Source organism: Diospyros lotus, chromosome 3 (genome assembly GCF_014633365.1).
Source record: "Diospyros lotus cultivar Yz01 chromosome 3, ASM1463336v1, whole genome shotgun sequence".
Lineage (NCBI taxonomy): Eukaryota > Viridiplantae > Streptophyta > Magnoliopsida > Ericales > Ebenaceae > Diospyros > Diospyros lotus.
This window is the reverse complement of record NC_068340.1, coordinates 6,572,025-6,595,187: the sequence shown is the minus strand read 5'-3', so window position 1 is coordinate 6,595,187 and position 23,163 is coordinate 6,572,025. Positions and strand designations below refer to the sequence as shown.

The 23,163-nt window shown below is 36.9% G+C and overlaps 3 protein-coding genes across 3 annotated transcripts; 1 reads left to right on the top strand and 2 right to left on the bottom strand.

Annotated features, from left to right (window-relative positions):
• Nucleotides 1–12,440: 12,440 nt before the first annotated feature.
• Nucleotides 12,441–16,453, top strand: LOC127797831 (BTB/POZ domain-containing protein At1g67900-like). The gene is made up of 4 exons (XM_052330990.1): nucleotides 12,441–13,286; nucleotides 13,380–13,449; nucleotides 13,680–14,948; nucleotides 15,300–16,453. Exons 1-4 carry the CDS (start codon nucleotides 13,228–13,230, stop codon nucleotides 15,795–15,797), a joined length of 1,896 nt encoding a protein of 631 aa, XP_052186950.1. The 5' UTR covers nucleotides 12,441–13,227; the 3' UTR covers nucleotides 15,798–16,453.
• Nucleotides 16,454–16,957: 504 nt separating this feature from the next.
• Nucleotides 16,958–17,472, bottom strand: LOC127797833 (uncharacterized). The gene has a single exon (XM_052330992.1). It carries the CDS (start codon nucleotides 17,431–17,433, stop codon nucleotides 17,113–17,115), a length of 321 nt encoding a protein of 106 aa, XP_052186952.1. The 5' UTR covers nucleotides 17,434–17,472; the 3' UTR covers nucleotides 16,958–17,112.
• Nucleotides 17,473–20,551: 3,079 nt separating this feature from the next.
• On the bottom strand, nucleotides 20,552–22,005 carry LOC127797832 (ethylene-responsive transcription factor ESR2-like). The gene has a single exon (XM_052330991.1). It carries the CDS (start codon nucleotides 21,883–21,885, stop codon nucleotides 20,737–20,739), a length of 1,149 nt encoding a protein of 382 aa, XP_052186951.1. The 5' UTR covers nucleotides 21,886–22,005; the 3' UTR covers nucleotides 20,552–20,736.
• Between the last annotated feature and the right edge of the window lie 1,158 nt (nucleotides 22,006–23,163).

The window sequence follows — 23,163 nt, the reverse complement described above, 5'->3', positions numbered from 1 at the left end:
ATTCCATCGTGGGTTCACATCAATTGGTATCAGAATTTCAGAGTTCGTATCATCATCAATCCTAACCCTTTCTTTTTCTTCAATCGACAATCTACGAGTTGTGATTGACCTACTATTTTTTGTCCTTTTTGCTTTGATAGTGACCTACAACCTATTTATTAGTAAGTTTATAATTTGATGAACACTGGGCATAGTATTTTACTGCTATATTTTCACATACTTAAGAATATGTCTATTACATGCTTACTATTGATTAAATAATTAGATAATCAATAAATATAAATTATAAAGATTAAATATTCAATTGATTAAATTTGAAATTCGAGAGGTAATGAACTTTTCATATATAGTTTAGGTTAAAAAAATATGAGTTTAACCTATAATAAGATGTGTTTTTAATAATAATAAATTGTCATTAAAGACAATTAAAGAGAGCAAATATACCTTTTGATTGAATGTAGGTAAATAACTTCAGGGTTAAACGTGTTTAACTTGGGGAAGTCTAAGGATGGATAACTCTTCTAAGAAGTTCGCGTAGGCCTATCAGGATAAGTTGTTCCGGACCTTCCTATCGCTCGATGCAGGGTGTTACAAAAATGTGTGTCAACATTTGGCGCCGTTTGTGGGAAACCCCCTAATGGTCCTTACAACCCCCAATAAGGAGGAAGGGTCGATAAAACCTTACCACACCTGCGCGGGGGGAGGGGATTGTGTGGATGCATCTGGTTCGTCCTACATCGATTGCCCAAAGGGCAACCACTAAGGGGCTCATAAGTGCAGTGAGGCTCTTGGCCGTTGAAGGGAGAGAGCTAAGAGTTGACTTACAGCTGTGGGCCCCATGATAATGACACGATGTGTGTAATACTCCAAGAGTCTAGAGAAATGTAGTATATATTAAAAATAAGTAAGGAATAAAACAACAACTAGATATCTTTTAGACTAAATGTAAATAAAGAACTCTAGGGTTAAGCGTGATTGACCTGGAAAAGCCCAATGATGGGTGACTCCCTTGAAAAGTTTATATAAACCCATCAAAATAAGTTATCTTGAACCTTCTTATCACTTCATCTAGGATGGTATAAAAATATGTGTCAACATAGATAGATTTGTCTTATTTGTTTGTGTTGTTAATTTGTGCCTTTGGTAGTTGTTTTTATTATTAGAGAGGTATATTTAATAACATTTATTAATTTTTACTTTTAATAATTATATTTGACTTTAATTGTTTATTTGTAAAATACAAATCCGTTATATTGAATCATTCGCTAAAATTTTTAAATTGAGAAGTGAGTATCTAATTTAATAGGTCAAATTTTTTACAAAGGATTTTTGTGACACCTAAGAGGTCTAGGGCCATTAAAGATAGTACTCTCGATATTTAATATATATATATATATAGCAATTAATCTTGACTTCTAACATCTAGTTACATTATCTCCCTCATTTTTCTCTTTCTAATCCCTCATTCTCATTTAAGGGTGTGCAAATCGAATCGATCGAAATTTAATAACTAAAAAAATCAAATTGAATCAATAGAATAAATCAAAAAATTAAATAAATAAAAAATCAACAAACTCAAACAAAGATTGAAGAAAGCAAACTAATTGAATAAACCACATAAACACAAAAAATAGAAAAATCGAGCAAACTGAAAGACCGAACAAATTGAAATTGACAAAATCGAAAACCACCCAAAAAATCAAAAAACCCTAATTGAAACTCATTTTTGCATATTGCTAGTCGAAATAAATAGGATGGGAAAAAGTAGGTCAATTGCAAGTCACCGATCAAAGAAGGGAAAATGTGAGTTGGTCTTGGTTGTGACTTGCTAGTCGCTGATTAGAACAAAGAGGAAGATGGGGATCATGATGACTGATAAGAGATGAGAACAATGGAGTCGACGAGTGAAAGTGAAAGCAAAGGCAAAGGCAAAGGCAGCAAAAGGAAGGTTGAAGGCAAAAGAGTTTCAGTTCTCTATTCAACTCGTAGGTTGCAATTGAAGGAAAAAAAAAAGATGGAGACGATAGTGGTTGACGGGAGATAGGGATGATGATTGTAGGTCAAAGGCCAAAGGTTAAGATAAAGGGAAGGACGAAGATGAAATGAAGGTTGAAGACGAAGAGTTTGCTTACTTTTATTCTTTTTGTGTGTTTTCTTTTTTTTTTATTTTCAATGTGCCCATTTAGGCCAACAAATGATGATGTTTTGTAAGTTTGGTTGAATCGATTATTTTCAATACAAAAATCATATTGAACCAAACTAATTGAAACTTCAAAAATTAAAATTGAAACAAACCAAATTTTATCAAAATCGAAGGGAGGTAATTTGATTCGAATATTTCAATTAAATTAAGTCAAATTTTACGACACCCCTCCTTCTCCCTCACACAAGTTTGAGCATTCACATTCAAATTTCTAGATTTAAAACCCCATTGAAAGTTAATCGATAGATCCTACTTTAATGACAATTAAAGAGATGGCGTACTATAGGGTTTATAGTTAGGGGTTCCCCATTGAAATTGGGAGATTGTGGCGGCCTAGTGAGGGAGGGAGGGAGGGAGGGCAGCAGCAAGCACATGGTTTAATGATAGCCAGCTGAGGAAGTTCCCTTCTTCCCCCAATCATATACATTAATAATTAATTTGGCTTCGGCCCCCCCAAATATTTATTCCTTCTTCAACTCCCCTCCCTTTTTATTCTCTCCAGTCTCATCTCTACTACATCCAATCCAATCATTTTAATGCCAAAGAATAGAATAGAATCATCGCCAGAGGTTTCCCGTTAATTGGTCTGCTTCCTCCTTAATCCAGCTCACATATCGTCCAAAGATTCTACTTGCTCATCCCCACCTAACAACTCACTTTCATTTAAATTTTCAAACTGAGTCCGTGTTTGCCTCGTCCACTTATGCCAACATCATTTCCATAAAGATATTTGGAAAATTTAGAAGACTACCAAACTGAGACTTAGACTGAGACGGAGACTCAGACAGAGGGCAGGAGAAGTCTCCAAACAGGTAAAATTTCCAAAGTTCTGCATTCCTTTCGTTTGTGATCAATCAATCGGTGGGGATCACAGGAAGCTTCTTCATGCTTACTGTTTCCACCCCTCACCCCTCAAATTATTAGAAGCTAATAATCAATCTATTTCCTCTGGCTGGCTGCAGCCTATAGCTATAGGTGCGGTGCTTCCTCACGGAGTCAAAGTCCAAACGACATAACATGGCCGTGACAGGAACACGTCTAGGCCAGGCCCAGGCCCAGGCCCAGGCCTAGCCTTCAACACAACACATGGAATGGAATTTTAATTCTAATCAGGATAATTAATTTTTAAATTTATTCACGTGGTAATTATTTTTAAATATTAAAGAAATAATTACTTAACAATTTATTAAATTTTAACTGAATTAATTAAAGTGGTTCTCCTCGGTGTCAGTGGTTTCCTTCCAAGTTCCAATCATGTGGAAAGCAGCATCTCGCGACAATTATGGAGATGGGAGGCGCAAGAAGACGACACGCACGCACCCCATTTTGGACCCATTCTTTGTCGGGATGATGAGGATTGGGTTTTCCATTTAATTTAATTCCTTGTAAATTTATTTACTAAATATTTAAAATATTTTATAGGTGTTCCATCCATATTTTTTAAATTTATTTTAATTTTAAATGAGCGATTAAGGTTCATTTTAGTAAATAAAATTTATCTCTATCATTCAAAATATGAATTTTCATGCTAATAAATATATCATATTTTAAAATATTTAATAAATTAATAAAATTAATTGAAAATTAAAAATAATATATAATAAATACACATTACGTAAAAATAAAATACACTTATTATAATTTAATTATTAAGAGAAGTTTTTAAATAATTCATGAGAGTGTTCTTAGAAATATTTGATTTCCATAATTTATGTAATTTTATATTTGATTAGTATTAAGTATTTTTCGAAATGTTAGATATTCTTTTTTAAAAATATTATATTTTTATATTTGGTTTAAATGTAATATTCTTGGGAATCTATATTATTTTTTCAAATTACTCTTATTTAATTTTTTATTTAAAAATAATAAATTATTTTTAGTATATAAAATATTGAGCTATGGAATTATAAGAGGGTAAGTAATGTTTTTATTTTTTTATTTATTAAAAACTTTCTCTAATCCATAAAAATTCAAGATTCTCAACTCTCATAAAAATTTTGTTACGAGAAAATTAATTAAAAATAAATTTTAAAAATACCATTTTTTCAAGATTATTTTTAAAAAAATTATATCAAACATAAAAATATAAATTTTTAACCTAATATTTTTAAAAATCTAAAATTTCTCTTATACCCAACACCAGTAACTTCAAACCTTTCAAAAACTATTTTGAGTTTGAGATGCCTCAGCTAAATTGTTTTTGACAAGATACCCACTCAACTAGTGCTAGTAGCCGAGGTGGCAACAAATGTATGATTCATTCTCAATGAAAATTCTTCTCTTGTCTGGATTGGGCATTTACGAATATATTACTTTTTAAGTGGAGTAATCAACCTCAAAATCTATAGAGATATTTAAATGTGTGTCATTATCATTGTTAAGAGAGTTAGGTTAAAATTGTACCCGTCATGCATATCAATTCATAAATTAAGAAAAAAGATTTGACCTCATACACAAGTTAAATGGATGGACAACGATATATTAGGATTTGCACCAATAAATTGTAAGTTCGACTTTTTATTCTGGATAGTGAAACAAAGTCTTTATATGCGATTTATCTCTTATGTCGAAATTAAGAACACGAGCCCGAGAGACCACTCAAACATAATAATCTCTAGAAAAAAGATTTTGATGTCGGACCCTAATAATCTTACATGATGAGATATAAGTGTATACATATATATTGCCTATAAATTTGATCCATGGTTGTATTTGTGTGAGCTAAATGTTTTTTTCTCACAAGATTAAAGCCATATTGTAAGTGGGTCTTCGTCTCCTCCTTGCCAATTCCAGTCATTTTCCGGGCCAATTCGGGCACGTAGCTTTCAATGTCATGACTCATGAGAGAACACATTCGCAAGTCAGTTGGCTATGTACGCGTCCACACAACACAACGCGTTCGATTGACGGGGGCACGTGACACGTGTTAGTGTTAGTGTTAATGCACAAAACAAGAATGGTAACTGTCTAAGAAATTTCTAACCCTAATATAACATATATATTTTATGAAGTGAGTCACCACCTTGAGTTGAGTGGTTAATTTATCAGATAAAAGTTTTAATCAGAGGGAATCAAAAGAGAGTACTGTAAAGCAATAACATTGCACGTGTTTTTCTTTCCTTTCTAGTTTCATCCTTTCTTCTGCTTTCCTACACGTTTACAGTGTTACAGTGGTTTGATGGGTACGAGAGACAATGACTTTGGTGCCCGACTTTTAAGCCGTTAAGCAATGAAGCCTTAAAGAACATGTTGATAGCCCAAAAAGTTAAGTGGGTGGGTAGGTGGGCTACCTGAGTTTGGGCTCTGGCCCACGTAAGCCCAAATCTGGTTTGGGTTCAGAAATCCGAGACATCTCAACAACCCTTCGGTGGATTCATTATGTCGAAGTTTTCCCTAGCTAATTACCAACTGGGCATCATGCCCCTTGCTTTGTTTGCAATCTAAAAAAAGCTAAAGACGTTTGAGAGAGAGAGAGAGAGAGAGAGAGGACCACATATATAAACCAACAGCAGCAGCAAGGCCTGAACTGTGATCCCATGAACTATATAGCCTTTCTGCTATATATTTAAATCTTTCAGCCACGGATGACAGTTTGATCTTTCCAGATCATCGGCCGTCCGAGTTATAAATGAAGCAGTGATATTGATGCCGCTATATATAGCAACTGATATACATATATATATGATATATAATTTGATCTTTTTCCCATGCACCGCTAGCCTTGTAAATTAATTAATTAAGCAGCAGCTGCCAGAGAATTCCAGTACTAATCTGTGCGATGCCTTTAATTTGTTGTTGTTGTTGTTCCTTGAATAATGAACGTATAAATTAATATCAGAAAGAAATGTAGGGTTGTCTTAGTTGGGATGGACAATCAAATGAATTGCACACGCTTGGGTGATGAGAGGCATGGCCCAGCTAAATCTAATCAGTTTCTGCTTTTTTCAGGGATACTTCTCTCCAGCCACCAAGCAAGCCATTGTCAACGATCGATCGATCATACAACCCCATAGCCCCCCCCCCCCCCCCCCCCCCCAAAATGCCTAGCTATGTGAAAAGAAAGACCACTATCTATCTATCTATCTATCTATCTATTTATGTGATCGTTCATATTCCCCCGTGCCAACAGTTTTGTTGGCTAGCTAGGTGCTTGGACCTCCATCATTACTTGCTACTTTTCAAGATGTAGTATATGCTTTGGTATTATAAGGGTAAATTTCATTTTGATTTTATGTGGTTCAGTTTTGGTATTTTAGCTTCTCATGGTTTGTTTTGTTTTCTAAAACAACTCTTTTAATTAGGTCAAATGCAAGGTCTCTGAAAAATATATAAAGCGTAGGTATCCAAAATATTACAAAGGAAATCGAAGGGAGTTTTTGTGAAATGATCCAAACTATTTAGGTGGAATATACCCAATTTATTTATGTACGAAACAATACTATTATAAAATTTTTGCAAGGAAAATATCACAGAAAATGATATAAAAATGGGACTTTTATACTTATTATATACCCACAAAATGAGCTCTTTATAACAACCATTCTCGTTTTTTAAATAAAATAATTACAATTTATATTTTATTTTTAATGAACTGTTGTAAGAGAGTTATATATATATATTATTAATTCTGTATATTCTTTTATAAAAATTCTTCTTAATTACTATCTAGTATAGAAAGCCTAATCCAAATGAGATCCAAAGATTAGAATTAGGGACAATCCTAGGAGGAGGATGGACTACATATATATATATATTCTAAAACCATGATTGCCCAATTCATTGGAAGTGTGCGGTACATATTATATATTGCTATATATATACATTAAGAAAGCAGGATGTTCATATGAATGGGAATAGTTCATCACTTTCCACAACTTTGAGGTTGGTTTAAGTACTGCCACTCTTATGTTAGCTTTAAGGCTTCAAAATTCCGAGAAAGAAGATGCATTTGATTTTGGACAGCTGCAGGCTAGGCCCCTAGCTAGCTATCTTTTGACCTACAAATGTTCTGTATACTTACTAGTATTATGCAGCCTTGATCTTAGATTCTCTGCCAACTTCCATGGCTCCATTCCCCTCCACAAAATTATATGAAGAAAGCATTAATTCAGAAATCAACGGTGTCATGATTGAAGATGAGGTTCCAAGTCAAAAAGCATGGGAGACATATTATATCGTTGTGAGTTGTGATGTTGAACCCAGCCCAGTTCGGCCTGCATGCAACTGCCCAAGTTTATCTTATGCCATTGCCTTTTATTTTTTTTAGCTTTGGAATTGATCTTTCAACTTTAGTAAAGATGATATGATCTTGAACTAATAATTAAAGGTAGCTAGGTAATTATCATCACAAACTGTGTTTCTCCTCATCAGCTGACCGTCAACAATTCAGAATAACAGTTTCTAGTGTTTTTCATGATAATCTGTATAATAAACATGATAGAGAGAGAGAGAGAAAAGACGTGATTTAATTATTACTTAAAGAAAGATGGAAAGTAATATTGGAGGAATTGGGGTGTACCCCAAACATATGCATGCCCCCTAATGATGGACCATCTGGACGTCGGTAGGTACAACAGTGCATGCTAATTAACACCGAAACATTTCAAATTGATATAATTAAATTAAAACTTGCTTTCTAGAATCTCACAGTAATTAATACTTAGAATTTCTTGCATGGGGTGTCTGCATGTATATATAAAGTTCAAGCAGGACAGAGATTGAAATTAAGTCAACTATTAACAGGGAGAGGAAAGGGGGGCACCGAGTAAGTGACAAAACCGTAATGATTGGAGGAATTAAAACCAATATGCCATTCTCCAAGAGCTAGCTTCTTTGCTCACAGTGAAACAACAATTAAAGCTTAAAGTTGAAAACCAAATTGGTGGTCGTTGTCTCACTCGTCGTCCCATTCTCCATGCCTGTCCATTTCTCATCCCTTCCGCGCCAATACTTGGCAAACCTATACATCATTCTGCCTAAACATGTCTTCAATAAAAATGGTTACAGCTTTTGAACGGATAAAAATGTAAATTCTTTCTCAATATGCTCGTCTTCTTTTATATCATTCGATCGAATTTAGATCCACGGAGAAAGGAGACGAGTGGAAGCCGACAATCCGACCCCAGAAAAAGAGAAAGGAAAGAAGGAGAATTAGAATTGGACCACGGGCGGCCGGATGCAGAGATCATGTCTGGCTGGAAGGATATCTTAGCTTAGGGTTGCCAGTTGCCCGGCGGATGGAATCAGTTAATGTTGGGGAGAGAGAGCCCCCACATTTGCTGAACTGTTTTTGTTCTGATTACCGAAGTGGGGCTGAATGAATAGTTGCCATCTCCCGGAAAAGATGAGAGGGACTAGTGTTGAGTAACATGACCAAATTCTGGCCACGTCCATTGGGAGCTGAAAAATGTGAATGAAACAACTCAGAAAGGAGTAGAATCACATCCATTTCAGGCTTCCGCTGTGGGTCTCTCTGTGTTCATGTGCTCCCTAATACTTACAAAAAAATCAGCACTTGCTAGCTAGGAGAGATTGCGAACAATTAAATTAAAGGTGGCATATATAGAATATACATTATTGTTCAACAAATATTCATGATGTGTATTTTATAAGTTTTTTTTTTAAACAAAAGAATTACTTATAATAAAATCATATAGGACTACCCATTTCAATTCATCAGGTGTCCATTTGTGAATTTATATATGTATATATTGTTGGATACTAGCAAAATTTATGTAGGAATGGAGCTCTGCTGCCTGATCAGTCATCACCTTCACCACCTTGACCCAAGAATGACGAAGAGAATTGGTCAGTCAGTGTTGTGAAATTAATTTCTAGCCATAAGCATTTAAATCAATGGGCCTATCTAGCTACAACGTCATTGCGATTTGTTTGTAAGGATAAGGGATTTTAATTTACTGTCAGCCCTTATATATATATATTATTTTGGTTTTGGGGGGGGGGGGGGGGGGGGGGGGGGTAGAGAGAGAGAGAGAGAGAGAGAGCACTCTGTATATATATATATATATCTGCCCGGATCTTGTTATGTATTGATTGATCATTGTTGAGACTTACCCGGCAGTCAACCTTCAAATTCCAGTTTTGTCTTGTTATCAAAACCAGTCAAAGTTGGCTCCTCCATTTAGTACTACTGCAGGATTTAATTTCGAAACTCATCATCAGTAACCAGCCAGCTTACACACAATTAAATTACCCCATACATATGATGTGACAAAACTAGCTGGCCATGTCGACGTCAACCTAATTATAATAACATCCAATTAAGTTAAAACTATGGCCTTGTATATGCACCCTTGCTTTATTTCGTGAAAAATTTGTTTTCTCCTAGTTGTTTAAATACAAAATTTGTTAAGTTTGTTAATTTGTCAACGTACTTGTGAAAACATAATTAATATTACACCCAGGAAGCTAACTATTAGATAAATAAATGTAGGTAAGCTTAGAGTGAAAGTGAAGAGAGAAGTAGAGAGGACCCACATGTCGAACGGCTACCCAGTTGGGTGGCAAGCAACGGGGGTCGTACATCGCGAATGCCCCCCCCCCCCTTCTCTCTCTCTCTCTCTCTCGTCCCCCCACACACAGTCGCTTGGATTCGATTGCAACCCCCCCAACCAAAACCCCACCTTTTCCCCCTCTCATCTCTATCCTTGTCCTATTATTTATTTTTGACGAGAAGGATTTGAATATATAAAAGAGAAGAATGTACATAAACAAGTCCAGTTAGGATATATCTTAAGCTAAAACGGGATGACAATATCACAAAGTAAAATAAATCGGCGTTAAGATGAGATCGATGAGGAAGTGAGGAAGTTCCCACTTGTAAAGGAGAGTGTGACCTTGTAAGTTATCCTTTAAGCTCATGGGTAAGAGTCAATTCTACACCAAATGAAATATACTTAGAACGAAGTTAATTAGGAAGAAGAGCAAGAGTAATTTAGGGTTTAGAAAGAACAGCGAGAGGAGTTTTGGAATAATTTACTAGTATAATTTGTCTAAATATTATAAACAAGAGCATCAAGAATAACATAATAATAGCGATATAATGACAACTTTGAAGACCACCTCTGAAGGCGGCCACTTTGTGCCTTCTAACTAATGGCCCTTGAGTTGAGGAGAGGTTAATTGTTTTTATTATAGGAGAGTATGTGGTAAATTGATTAGTTTAAATTGAGTCCTAATTATATTAATTATATGATAAAATACTTAAACTCACCTAATATACCAAATTAAATATTCAAATTGAGTTTTAATTCTTTACTTTAAATTGAGTTTGAATTAAATTTTATCAAACATTTTATTTACTCTATTTGACCATAAAGCAAAATGGAACTAGAGACATATTCGATCAGCTGAAAGAGGATGGAGATCAAAGATGAAAAGGACCCTCGTCTCGATGCAAGCACAGAAAGAAAGTAGACAAATAAATTTTTATTGTGGGTTCACTCTTAAAAAAAGTAAAAAAAAAAAAATATCAGTATAAAGTTTGAACATGACTTAGAAACCTTAAGTGAACAGCCTTTGCTTTGAAATATAAATTAATGGATCTGTCTGAAGTTGGCTGCATCACAATCAAGAGTCCATTTTGCTCTTGATATTTTGCTTGAAGGGCTTAAACATTTTGATGCTCATATATATAGGACCATCTCAATCTAATTATTAATGCCATTCAATTTCAACTGTACTCTCAGTTTTGTGAAAGGGGACATCCATGATGGAACCACCAACAACGTTTACTGCACCAGATATTCTTCCTGATCTCCCCTAGCACGCTTCATTATCATCCAATTTCCATGCCTAAATCCTAATCTACCCCAATTAAGGCTCTTTGATTATTCTAAATTCTAATCCACGCAGCACACAGTCAATTTTAGGCATTTTTCACTATCAACATCATATCATCATCATTCCTTATAAAATTAACAAACAGTCTCTTTACCCCCCATGCATATTATTTCTTTAATTATTGAATTTTGAATAGTATTCTTATTTGTTTAATGTCTTTTTTCTTAATAATAAAAACTCAGAATTCATTTTTTAACTTCAATTTACAATCAAACATGCCCTAATATTTTATGTTTCAAAAACTAATAACATTTAGACATTATTAAAAACTTTTTTGTCATGTTTTCCAATTCATAGTATAAAATTAAAAAACTAAAAAATTAAATTATTTTTACCACTAGTAGAGTTGTAAATAGGGCTCAATTAACTTTATTTATACCATTTCAATTCTAAATAAAATTAATAACAATTCATTAAAAACCATTTACATATGTAACCAGTAGATCAAGCTTCTAAGAATTCATTAGTTGAATATTGGATGGAGTTGGTTATTGTGTCTTAAGAACAAAGTCAGAAGGTTGTTGTCCATATACATATATATATATATAGCTATATTTGGGAAATAATTAAAAGGAGCATGATGATTGATACCATGTAAGTAAGAATTCAGGAAAGGCAAGGGATAGATGAATCATGATCATGAACACCACCATTACCATTCAAATGCATATGCAAGTATTAGTAGCAGTAGCAGTAGGAGGAGGAGGAGGAGGAGGGCATATATGGCCACACACTCATCAATCCTGCCTTCATCACTCGTACGTTTGTTCATCGAAAATCAACCACCAAGCTGGCTGTCAGTCACGCAGCTCAATCACCGTTGATCCCCGTCACGCTCATTTCCATCATCATACACCTAATCTCCAGGATTATATAAGAATCCAAACCAACCCCCCTAAAATAAATAGAAAAAAGGAAAAGAAAACCAATTGACAGAGACCCTCAACTGCTGCCAAGATAAAGCCCTCCTTCTTAATTTTAGCATCTTATTTAACAAGCTTCTGTTCAATACCCCGACGTCACACTATCATCATTTACACTTCAATGGTACTATCATTTTTCCGTGGACCCTCCCCAATGAATGCATCAAAACATATCAAAAAATTAAAAAAAAAAACACACACACATTTGGTTCAGATAATAAAAATTCAGAAAAAAAGGTCGTAATTACATCATTTCAATTAACTTTCTTTAGCATAGAAAGTATACTAAAATACTGGGTATACGTTAATTTTTTTAAAGGTGGGTTGTACTAGGTGGATCAGTAGAGCGGCGTACTATGTTGGGTATAAAATAGTGTTTGACTAAAATAATCCGGGGGCGAACATTTTCTAGAGAGAGAGCGAGCAAATGAAATTGGAGAAGCAATGATGAGAACGAAGGACAAAGGTGGGCGCAGGATAAGCACGTGGGCATCGCCTTTCTCCTATTGCTTGCACGCTGGCATCGAGTCTCATTAGCTGCCCCCCCAACCCAACTAAAAAGCTTCTCTCTCTCACACACACATCGGTGGACGCACAAACAAAACGTCACAGTTTTGGTACAGTCAAGTAATCCTAAGATTGCAGCAGGTTGTAATCCAAAAATTGAATCTTTATATCATCTCTCTCTTGCCAATTTGAGTAACGCCTTGCTTCTTGACATACGCGTGTTTTTGGAGGTCGTCTACTTTGTTTCTTTTTTCTCTCTGCTTTGCCTTAGCTTTGCTTTCCCCCGCTTTTCTAAGTTTTTAATGTTTTTGTTTTGATTGATTTGCGTGGGTATATTGATGATCTTGATGGGATTCGTGCCTTCTACTCATTTGTTTCAATGTCTAGATCAATTGGGGTCTCTCAGAATCTGACATTGGACTTTGGGATCGCCTTGTTTCTTCTGGATGTCTCTCAATCTGTTCCACTCCGCTTGATATATAGATTTCCCCTAAAGCAAACACACCGCAAAAGCTAGAGGCTAGAGCTCTTTGTTTCTTCCTGCTTCTTGTTCTTGTTCTTGTTCTTGGCCTTCCCTCTCCTCTCTCTCTCTCTCTCTCTCTCTCTGTTTGGTTACACAGAAAGGAAAATTAAATACCAGGATATAGTTGCGGCGTAGCTTTGTCTACCATGGCAAGGCACGTCCTGTAGTCGGAGAATTCCACAGGGAGACAAAGGAAAGGCGTAAACATGAAGTTCATGAAACTTGGTTCCCGTCCGGACACTTTCTACACCACTGAAGCTGTAAGGTAACGAAGATGGGTTTCATCTGAGTTTATTACGCATTCCATAACCATGACATACATATTTAGAAGAGGCTTTTTCTCTTGCTAATAATGCAGGTCAGTCTCCTCAGAAGTCTCTAGTGATCTCATAGTTCAGGTCAAGGGAAGTAGATATTTGCTTCACAAGGTACAACTTTGCTACCTAAGTTCCCTTTTCCAATTTTTGACTATAACTCAAGTGTTTTTTTTTTTTTTTTCTCGAGACCCCCGGTGAATAAGCAACTCTCTCGAACTCGAGCAATTGAGTTCATGAGCGCTACTATCTACTACTAGCCTACCAATTCCGGTGGCAAGTCTTGTTTGTTTGTGTTGCTTAAGTTGATGAAATCTAAGGTTTGAATCATGTCGGTGTGGCAGTTTCCCCTGCTGTCCAAGTGCTTGAGGCTTCAGAGGCTATGTTCCCAAAGCTCAGAGTGCCAGCACCTCCAAACAGTGCAGCTCCCAGATTTCCCAGGTGGGATTGAAGCATTTGAGCTGTGTGCAAAGTTCTGCTATGGCATCACAATCACAATCAGTGCCTACAACATTGTGTCAGCCAGATGTGCAGCTGAGTACCTGCAGATGACTGAGGATGTTGAGAAGGGGAACCTAATCTACAAGCTCGAAGTTTTCTTCACCTCATGCATACTCCAAGGCTGGAAGGACTCGATTGTCACACTGCAAACCACCAGGTCCTTCCCATCCTGGTCCGAGGAGCTTGGCATCACAAGCCGATGCATTGAAGCAATAGCTTCTAAGGTTCTGTGCAACCCCTCGAAGGTGAATCTCTCGCGCAGCTATTCCCGAAGGGGAAGAGACGATATCTCCTCCTGTAATGGAGGAGAGAGCCATAGACATAAGCCTATTTACAAGGGGTGGTGGGCTGAAGATATTGCAGAATTGGGGATAGACCTTTACTGGAGAACCATGATTGCAATTAAATCTGGTGGAAAGACACCATCCAATCTTATTGGAGAGGCATTGCGGATTTATGCCTCTCGATGGCTACCCAATATTTCTAAAGGCACAAACGTTAACAGAGAAGAAGAGTCAGATTCAGATTCTGATTCGGTTGGGGATACGAGTTCAAAATATAGGCTGCTGTTGGAATCAATTATAAGCCTGCTCCCAGCAGAGAAAGGTGCCGTTTCTTGTAGCTTCTTGCTCAAGCTCTTGAAGGCAGCCAACATACTCAATGCCTCATCTTCTTCCAGGATGGAATTGGCTAGGAGAGTTGGAATCCAATTGGAGGAAGCCAAAGTCGGTGATTTGTTGATACCTTCTCCGTCACACAAGAATGACAGAGTCTATGATGTGGACATAGTGCTGAACATATTGGAGCAGTTCATGTTACAGGGGCAGAGTCCCCCAACTAGCCCGCCAAGGGCCAAGGATGGTTTTCAGCCACGAAGGAGATCTCGCTCGGCAGAGAATGTCGATATCGAGCTTCAGGAGAGGAAGAGGTCTTCCTCGGCATCTCACAGTGCAAAACTCAAGGTGGCAAAGCTTGTGGATGGGTATCTTCAAGAGATAGCCAGAGATGCAAATTTGCCTCTGTCCAAGTTCATTGCGTTGGCAGAGGCTATTCCTGAGTTTGCAAGAATCGATCATGATGATCTATACAGAGCAATTGATATCTATCTCAAGGTAAAATAGCATATATTAGGAGCATGGTACTTGGATATTAATCTTGGAAGCTGAAAATTGAAACTTGACCAATCTCCATTTTTAGTAGATAACCAACCGTCTTGACCTTTTAGTCTTTCCATGCCCAAGTTTTGGTAGTGAATTAGTAATTGAGAAGATTAGACCAATCACTCCCTCTTGTTGGCATAACGGACTTCCCTAACATCTATTTATTATCGGAATTTACAATGTTCTCATTCAACTGGTTGATTAGGTGAGGTATATCATTGTGCATGCCTTGATTTTCTTGGCATTCTTCAACTCTAGAGCGTGCTTATATATTGACACCAGTTCCTGTGACTAATCATCCAGGTTCACCCAGGTCTCAACAAGAGTGAAAGAAAGCATTTGTGCAGAATATTGGACTGCAAAAAGCTATCGATGGAAGCCTGCATGCATGCAGCTCAGAATGAGTTGCTACCACTGCGGGTGGTTGTGCAAGTCCTCTTCTTCGAGCAAGCCCGAGTTGCAATGGCTGGCGGCCAGGTGACCGAGCTGCCCAGCAACATCAAGGCTCTCCTAGCGGTGCATGGTGACCCAAGGAGACCAAACGCGTCGTTGAGCTCCAACGTCACTGGCCAAGCAGAGGACCAGTGGAGCATCTCCGGCCTGAAGTCGCCCAACTCAAAACTCTCAACTCTGAAGACGAAGCTGGCTGAAGACGATGATTTGGATGAGAATTACCCGAATGGAATGCCAAAATCTGCCAAAGTGAATAAGGCTGTTGTTTCCTCTCATCCAACTCGGCCAAAGAGGATGCTCAGTAAGTTGTGGTCCATCAATAGAAGTGCAGCAAGTGAAAAGAACTGATAAAAGAGTTTTTGTTTCTTTTCTGGTTGGGATGGTAAAATATGGAAGGGTAATTACACTCTTTACCTTTTGTTCTTTATTTCTTTCTGGCAAAATACGTTGTAATTTCTAGGGAAACAATCACTGTGCATTGTTGTTGTAGTCTATTATGCTAATAAGTAACAAGTTTTCCAGAGAAAGTTGAGAGAAAAATATCTCAAGGAAGCTTCACTTTGTGGAAACTGAATCAAGATATTTGCTCTATCACAATATTGTTTTGATGATCTTAATAAATGAAATTATGGTTTGAAGAGAAACAAAGATCAGATGACTTGGAAGAGCTCAGGATGAGAGCAGCGGCCTGCAGCTTACTTTCCACAGAATTCTAAGAACAAATTTCAGCTGTGGGTTCCCAAATCACAATGATAACCTACGAACCCTGGCAATCTGCGTCATCGTCCTCTGATCATCAGATCCAGCACAAGAGCTTCAACATTATTCCAACCATATCAAAATAGGACTGTCATCTGTAAATGAGATCGAGCTTTCAGTGTTTGGGTTTGACTGGTTTACATTTAAGGTGTTTGGTGTCGGATCATTTATGATCTGAATTTTGTAAAAACTATTCAAGTTTACTTCATTCATATGTTATGCCATTCAGGTTTGGTATGAATTTATCGCTCAATTTGAGCTTGTTAACATACTTGTTTGTAAACAATAAACCAATTTATTCATTAAAAATAAACGAATTCATTTGTGAGAAGAAAAAGACAATAATGAATAATAAAAAGAGTTTAATTATTCCTAGGTACATAATTAAAAATAAGCAAATATAATACAAAGTTGGAATCTTTGTGGAGAGGAGGAAAGATGAAATTGTAAATATATATATATATATATTCCTTTTAAATAATAATAAAAAGCTCTTACCTAAACTATAAACTAATTAATTGGCACATATGCAATGCAAGCTACTCCAACTTGTTTGTAACCCATGTTAAGAATGTTTTGTGCAGATTCCACGCCCAAGCCAAACTAGGTTAACTAACTTAGCTTAATATTGCAAGTTCTTTGGTTTCTTAATTGATATAAAATAATAATAATTAAGAATAATAATAATAATAATAATAATGAAAGAGCATCAACTAGAACCAGAAAAAATAAAAAAAATTAAGAACAGGTTGAAGAAATAGATCAGTCAGAGATGTGGAATTTAGGACCATGCAGTTACAAATATATGTGTATATATATAAAGGATTGTAGGCAATATCCAACAAACGCTCGCTTCCATGACATCAGAATCCTTGAGCATCGTCTACGCCATTACAATCAATATTCAACAAGTTCCAGCAGAACTTGTACAACCAGGCTTGTTGGAGTACTGTAAGTCCCCGTAGGAGGACGGCTCCGTGCTCTTGCTCCGCCGTAGCGTGGGTGTCCGGTGAAGCCTGCACCGGAAAGAACCAGCATGGGTCGTCGGCGAGCAGAGGCAGCTGCTAATTCCATTGTTCTTTGCAATGCTTCCCTGTCTGGCCAGCGACGGCGAGCTCATAATCTTACTTTCTGATGGACGTACGGGACGGGACGGGACGCCCACTATCTGTAACGTCTCTCTTGTTACCTCTGGAAGGAAGAGGAATGGCCCAGAGTCCACCATGTCTTGTCCCGAGACTCCGCCCTCCTCCCCCGGTATAAATAAAGAAGAAATTAAAGTTGGTGCCATATATATGCTTTAGAATACTTTTTTGATCATTACAAAAATTAATATTCTTGTTACGTTATTTTAATATTGAAAATAAAATAATTTTAGTTGGTCCTTGGATGTGAAATTTATTCTTTTTTTATGAATATTCTCTGTTAACAAATGTCTTGCCCTACAAATAATTGTGGTGGTGATCAGCTTTTATGTATATATATATATATATATATATATTCTGATATGATAAGTTTAAGCTTTGTAAGCTCATATATCCAAAGGCTTAAAACAAAATATATATATATATCAGCACATGATTTGATAATCAATAATAATATTTCTGGGCTATATTATTATATATATATTTCAAAGTTATGATAAGATGCAACTTTTGATAATGCTTCAGCCACTCAAATACCTAACATGAACAGAAGTCCCCATTAGCCTTTCTTTTTCATGCGCTCTTGGTTCAAGGGTCCATCTTGTTATTATTGCAGCAGACATCCATCATCCATGATCCAACTCTTAAGAAAAAGAAGAAGAATAAGAAGAAGAATAAGAATTTGATTGATTCCACTTGAAATTATCCATTCAGTTAACTGCCATTGATAAATTAGCTCTTCCCTCGCTACTTTCATATATTCGTTTTCCTGGCAATAGTACATACATTCATGCTCCCTTAGATCCTGATGGAATTCTTTTTATTAATTTAGAACCAAAGATTTGTTTATTGGGTGGGCTTAGTTTCATCCAAATAAGAAAACTAATATAACTTTTTATTTTTGTATTCAACTGATGAAAACCGTGTCATTCTAGTAACTCTATTTTTTGAATGAAAAATTTATTTTGTGAGATTATATAATTCACTAAAGTTGATGAAACATAAAAGAGATAAGTTGGAAAATAATAATAATTTGATCTAATAAAGTGGGAAAAAAAGAGATGTTATTTGAGGTTCACTCTATTGTGGGATCCCAAGACATGATTCATCGACTAAACCAAATAGTGTTTTAAATGCTAAAAGAAAAAGGAAATGGTCCATATAGTTAGCTCAATTGAGCCCCAACCCCACCATATCGATTTCAGAATCTTAGATATCATAATTCTTGATAATGACATCAACTCCAATCAAGTGACCCTTATCAAGATTTTTATTTTATGATAACGAAAAATAACAAGCAATAAATGTATAAGAGTTTTAGGGTTTTATGTTCAGCTTGCTAGGCTTGGTGACTTGAGAGGGACCTATAAACCTAGAGCCCAAACCTAAAAGTTTATGGGCCTATTGGTCCCAAGATATAGCAAGAACACTAATGGGCCGATGTAACTGAACTGGGCCTCTAGCCTCAGTCAAGGACCCCGTCTTGCAATTAAAATTCAAATCTTGCCACATGAAATGCAATTTCACTATTGCAATCTATAGCACAGAAACTGGCGTTAGTTGGCAGCTTAAGCCCATCTGGTCAGTGGTCATTAATAGAACAACAGAATGGTTTCTAATTCCCCAAACTTGTTATTATACTAAAAGAAATTACGTCAACACATAATGCCACTTCCTTTCAAATGTTTCATTTTTTTTTTTCTTTTTTGTGGCTGGTGTCAAAGTAAATGGGATGGATATTCATGGTTAAAACTAAAAACCTATCAACTTGTTCTTCCATTAATTACTTGAAATAATAATGCCAAAATTTTTGAATGCACTCGTCGTCGGAGCGGTGGTGTTGATGTTAATCTGTGCGTGTGAAATTAGCTTGAGAGCAGTAGCCAGCATTATGATCGGAAGGTCAGTACAAGCCATACGCATAATGGTTACTTTAATTTTGATCGCGGCCGGCCGTGCGACGCAGTTCATTGCTGCAACCATGTCTCGTCTTAGCAGCACCATTAACATTGCAAATTAATATTAATTGCATGTTTGGACCCAAGCTCTGAGCAGCAGCTTGCTGAAAGAATTTGAAATGGCTGAATCTAGCAGCTGATATCAAGAACACAGAAGAAGATAAAGAACATAGGAGAATAGAGAAAGCGAAAGAGTTGAGATCCTTCATTGAGAATTTAGAACTGTAAAAATTGATCTAAAGGAAAGAAGCCAACCTCTGTATTTATACCACCTCTTTTGAGAACTAAGTTCCTATTACAACTTCTACAACGACTTAACTGAAACTGTAAAGCCAAACTAACTACCACAGGTTCTTTGCAACTGATTTAGTTTTGCAGCGACAGTAGTGATTTTTACAAGAGTTAGCAAAATTCATGTCATTCTGATATACTTAAATGCGGATTACTAGTGATTGAAACTCATCAAATATACGTACCAGAAAGTGTTGAATTTAGAGACTCTCCATTCATGATCACCTTACTCGCGTACTTGTGGTTATGATATTGCTCCCTCTCTATTACCAACCATATAGCATTATTGGTCCTTTCCCTATTTCTATATTCTAATATTAATTAATTAACTAGCTAGCTAGGGTTTTTGAATGCTAGCTGTAGTTAATACTCTCAGATCATGCAATGTAGATACATGTATGGGCTCACCATAAATTCTATTCCTCTCTATACACAAGAAATACATGCATACATACATACATACATACATATGTCAACAGAATTTGAAAATATATAAACCAAAATATATAGCTTTATTAGTTCTCCATTGTCGATAGGAAGTCATATATATAGTTTGGGATATGGGGGTCATTTCAAAATCCTGGCCTGGGACTAGGGAATCTACAAGGAGTAAAAGAATAATATGAAGCCCACATCAAGTAGCAGTACACGAAAGGATGGCCATAACCACACAAACTCGCCCTTTCCATAACAGGTATATGAGTACATGAAAAGCCCAAAAACAACTATATAAAATACTAGCATGCAACAAAATCAGCTTTTTTTGATGTTCCAAGGTCAACTCAAAAAGCCCACTACCATACAAAATCTCAGAGCATGTCCCTGGCCGGCACTTTGGGAAGGGAGCAAGCACCAAGGAAGATCGAACGAAGAGTTAAAAAGACTCTCTTTACAAAACATCCAGAGAGAGAGAGAGGAGGAAGAGAGAGATTCATGCAGAGAACAGATAAGACGTTAAAAATAATTTATATAGAAGGATTAGGGGATAACACCTTTGCATTAACACTACAAATATGATGAGGCGTTAGTGATAACAATCATTGAAACGTAAACAACAGTTCCATTGTCAACGAAGAGAGAGAGAGCTGCAACTAATTTTCAGCCTCCCATATGTAACTGGCAACAGAAGCTTGTTCAAGCATTTTGAAGCTTGGCTGCGTAGATTCCCATAAGATCTGGGTACTGAACAAAATCGCCGAACATGGGATCAATGTTGACCTGAAGGCTTGACGGAAACTCGTTGTAGATTGCCGTTGCCGGCGAGTCAAAACCGCCGTTGCCGTTGAAGCTGTCAATGTAGAGGCCGAAATGGTCGTCCAGAATTTCCTTCTTAATCTCAGGACGATCAAAAGAAGAAGCATCGGACGTATGAGCCGCGGAAGATGATGATCCAGTCGTGGAATTGTGGGTTTTAGTTGACGACGCAGATTTTGTCGAGGGTTTCGGGAAAAACCCATGTAAGGCTTCTTCCAACAACCCTGAATTAGACTGCTCATAAGGAAAGAAATCCATGCCAGTATCAGGTTCATCCGTTTTCCAAGCTGAATTTCCTGCAAGACTCTGTTGATCTTCTATATTGGGCATAGTCAAGGACGATCCTCCAAAGGTTGCAGATACATTAGAACAAGCGGTGTTGAACTGGTTCGCCATAGTAGAGCCAGAAAGACAGGGACTTTGTTCGAATGAAAGAATGGATTGGGGCAAGGAAGGCGACGAATTGGAAGAAGAGCTTAGACAATCACGGAAGAGAAGCATGTTCAGAGAAGAGTTCCTCTGTACGGAATTAGACCCCGAGAAGTGATGATCGCCGCCGACATGAGGGTTTGAAAAGGATGACAAATTGGGGGATTGGAGAAACCCTCGGGAAGTGTAATCCCTAAGAGCCGAAAATTGAGACGCTTTCTTGTAGTTGAACGGAGGGATATTGAATGAACCGTGGCCGGAAGCGTGAGGCGGCGGCGAAGTAGGGTAGACGAAGTTGGTTCGGGCCTTGACGCCTCGCATGGCCCGGGCGGCGCAGTCGTAGGCGCATGCCGCCTCCTCCGCCGTGTCGAAGGTGCCGAGCCACTTCCTCTCCTTGGACAGAGGGTCTCTGATCTCGGCGGCGTAACGGCCCCACGGACGCCGACGGACGCCTCGATACCTCATCGGATTACCTGGGGCGCTAGCGTCTTTGAGGGACCTCTTGTTGGCGGCGGTGCACGGCTTGTTTGGGGGAAGTTGGATGGGGTCGGTTTCCGGCGCGTGGGTCAGCCCGTTTAGCCTCCTCAGGGCTTCTTCCATCCGGGTAAGAGTTTATGAACTAGAAGAAGATGAAGAAGAAGGAGAAGAAATCACAGCTAAATCACGAAAAACAAAATGGAGAGATGAGGAATGTGGTGGGTTTATTCACTCAAGGCTCAGCTTCTGCACAGGTTATGCACCTGAGCTTGGGGGGTGAGCCTATATTTATAGTCGGAATTTTCAGTAATGAAGAGAGAGAGAGAGAGATGGGCTGTAGCCTGCAACTTGTGAAAAAGAAAAAAAATATATTTCCCTTCAAACTATTATTTTTTAGGGCAGAATGAAATTTTTATCTATTTATAAATTATTATAATATGTTATACTTATCTTTTTTTTAATTAGATTTAAAGAATTGTATGATTATATTTTTATATCAAACCTCAATTTATATAACATTCTTCAAAGCTAAGTAAAACGGTTCCCTTTTGCAGACTTTTTAGTCCTTAAAAGATTAAGAAAAAGAACAGTTAGTTATTATCCTTTCAATTTTTTTTGTTGATCTTTCTTTCAAACCCCTATTATTTCCATCATTTTTTACTTTAAAATTATTTAATTTGAAATTTCGAAAATGTAACTAATGATATTAGCATTTATTTTTCTCATCATTTCTTTTGATACTAGCATTTTCTCATCATCATTTCCATTATTTCTTCTCCTCTCTCTCTCTCTCTCTAGTCTTTCGCAAGTTCCAAGTTCCAACAACAGGAGCCTTAATCATGCAATATTATGTGCATGCATGCATGGGAAGATGTTGTGAGATCCTTTTGTTGCATTCCCCCTTCCCTCCTTCCTTCGAGATTGCTACGTCTTAATTTCACCCTTTTTATTGTTTTTCAGAAATATTCGTAAATACACCTAATTTACAGACTTTACTACCCTCAACAAATTCCAACCCGAAGCCACTTGAGTGGGAATGTACTATCAAATAATATAGATCAATTTTACAGCAGTTCCGGGGATGCGTCGGGATCTCCGATATCGCCACTGCTCTTGAGAATGCTCTGTAGGTTAGAGAGAGGAAGTAAAGTTAAATCTAGATTACATCAATGAAGCTGAATGGTAAGAGTTATTTGATAATTCTATGTGATAACCATTTTAAAATATGTCCATCAACGTATATCATATATTTCCTTTCAGGGGAAAGAAAAAATTGAAAAAAAAAAAAAAAAAAGCGTTCGAAAGAAAGATAAGGAAACAAGGAAGCTTTAAGTTAATGACTTATTATTGCCAGCCATCTAACTTTTTGAGAAATAGTTGGGAGTTTGACAGCTAATAGAG

Coding starts and splice junctions, on each gene's coding strand:
- LOC127797833 (XM_052330992.1), bottom strand. CDS start 17,433: ATGGTGGACTCTGGGCCATTCCTCTTCCTTCCAGAGGTAACAAGAGAG.
- LOC127797832 (XM_052330991.1), bottom strand. CDS start 21,885: ATGGAAGAAGCCCTGAGGAGGCTAAACGGGCTGACCCACGCGCCGGAA.
- LOC127797831 (XM_052330990.1), top strand. CDS start 13,228: ATGAAGTTCATGAAACTTGGTTCCCGTCCGGACACTTTCTACACCACT. Junction 13,450..13,679: donor GTAGATATTTGCTTCACAAG/GTACAACTTTGC, acceptor TCGGTGTGGCAG/TTTCCCCTGCTGTCCAAGTG. Junction 14,949..15,299: donor CAATTGATATCTATCTCAAG/GTAAAATAGCAT, acceptor CTAATCATCCAG/GTTCACCCAGGTCTCAACAA.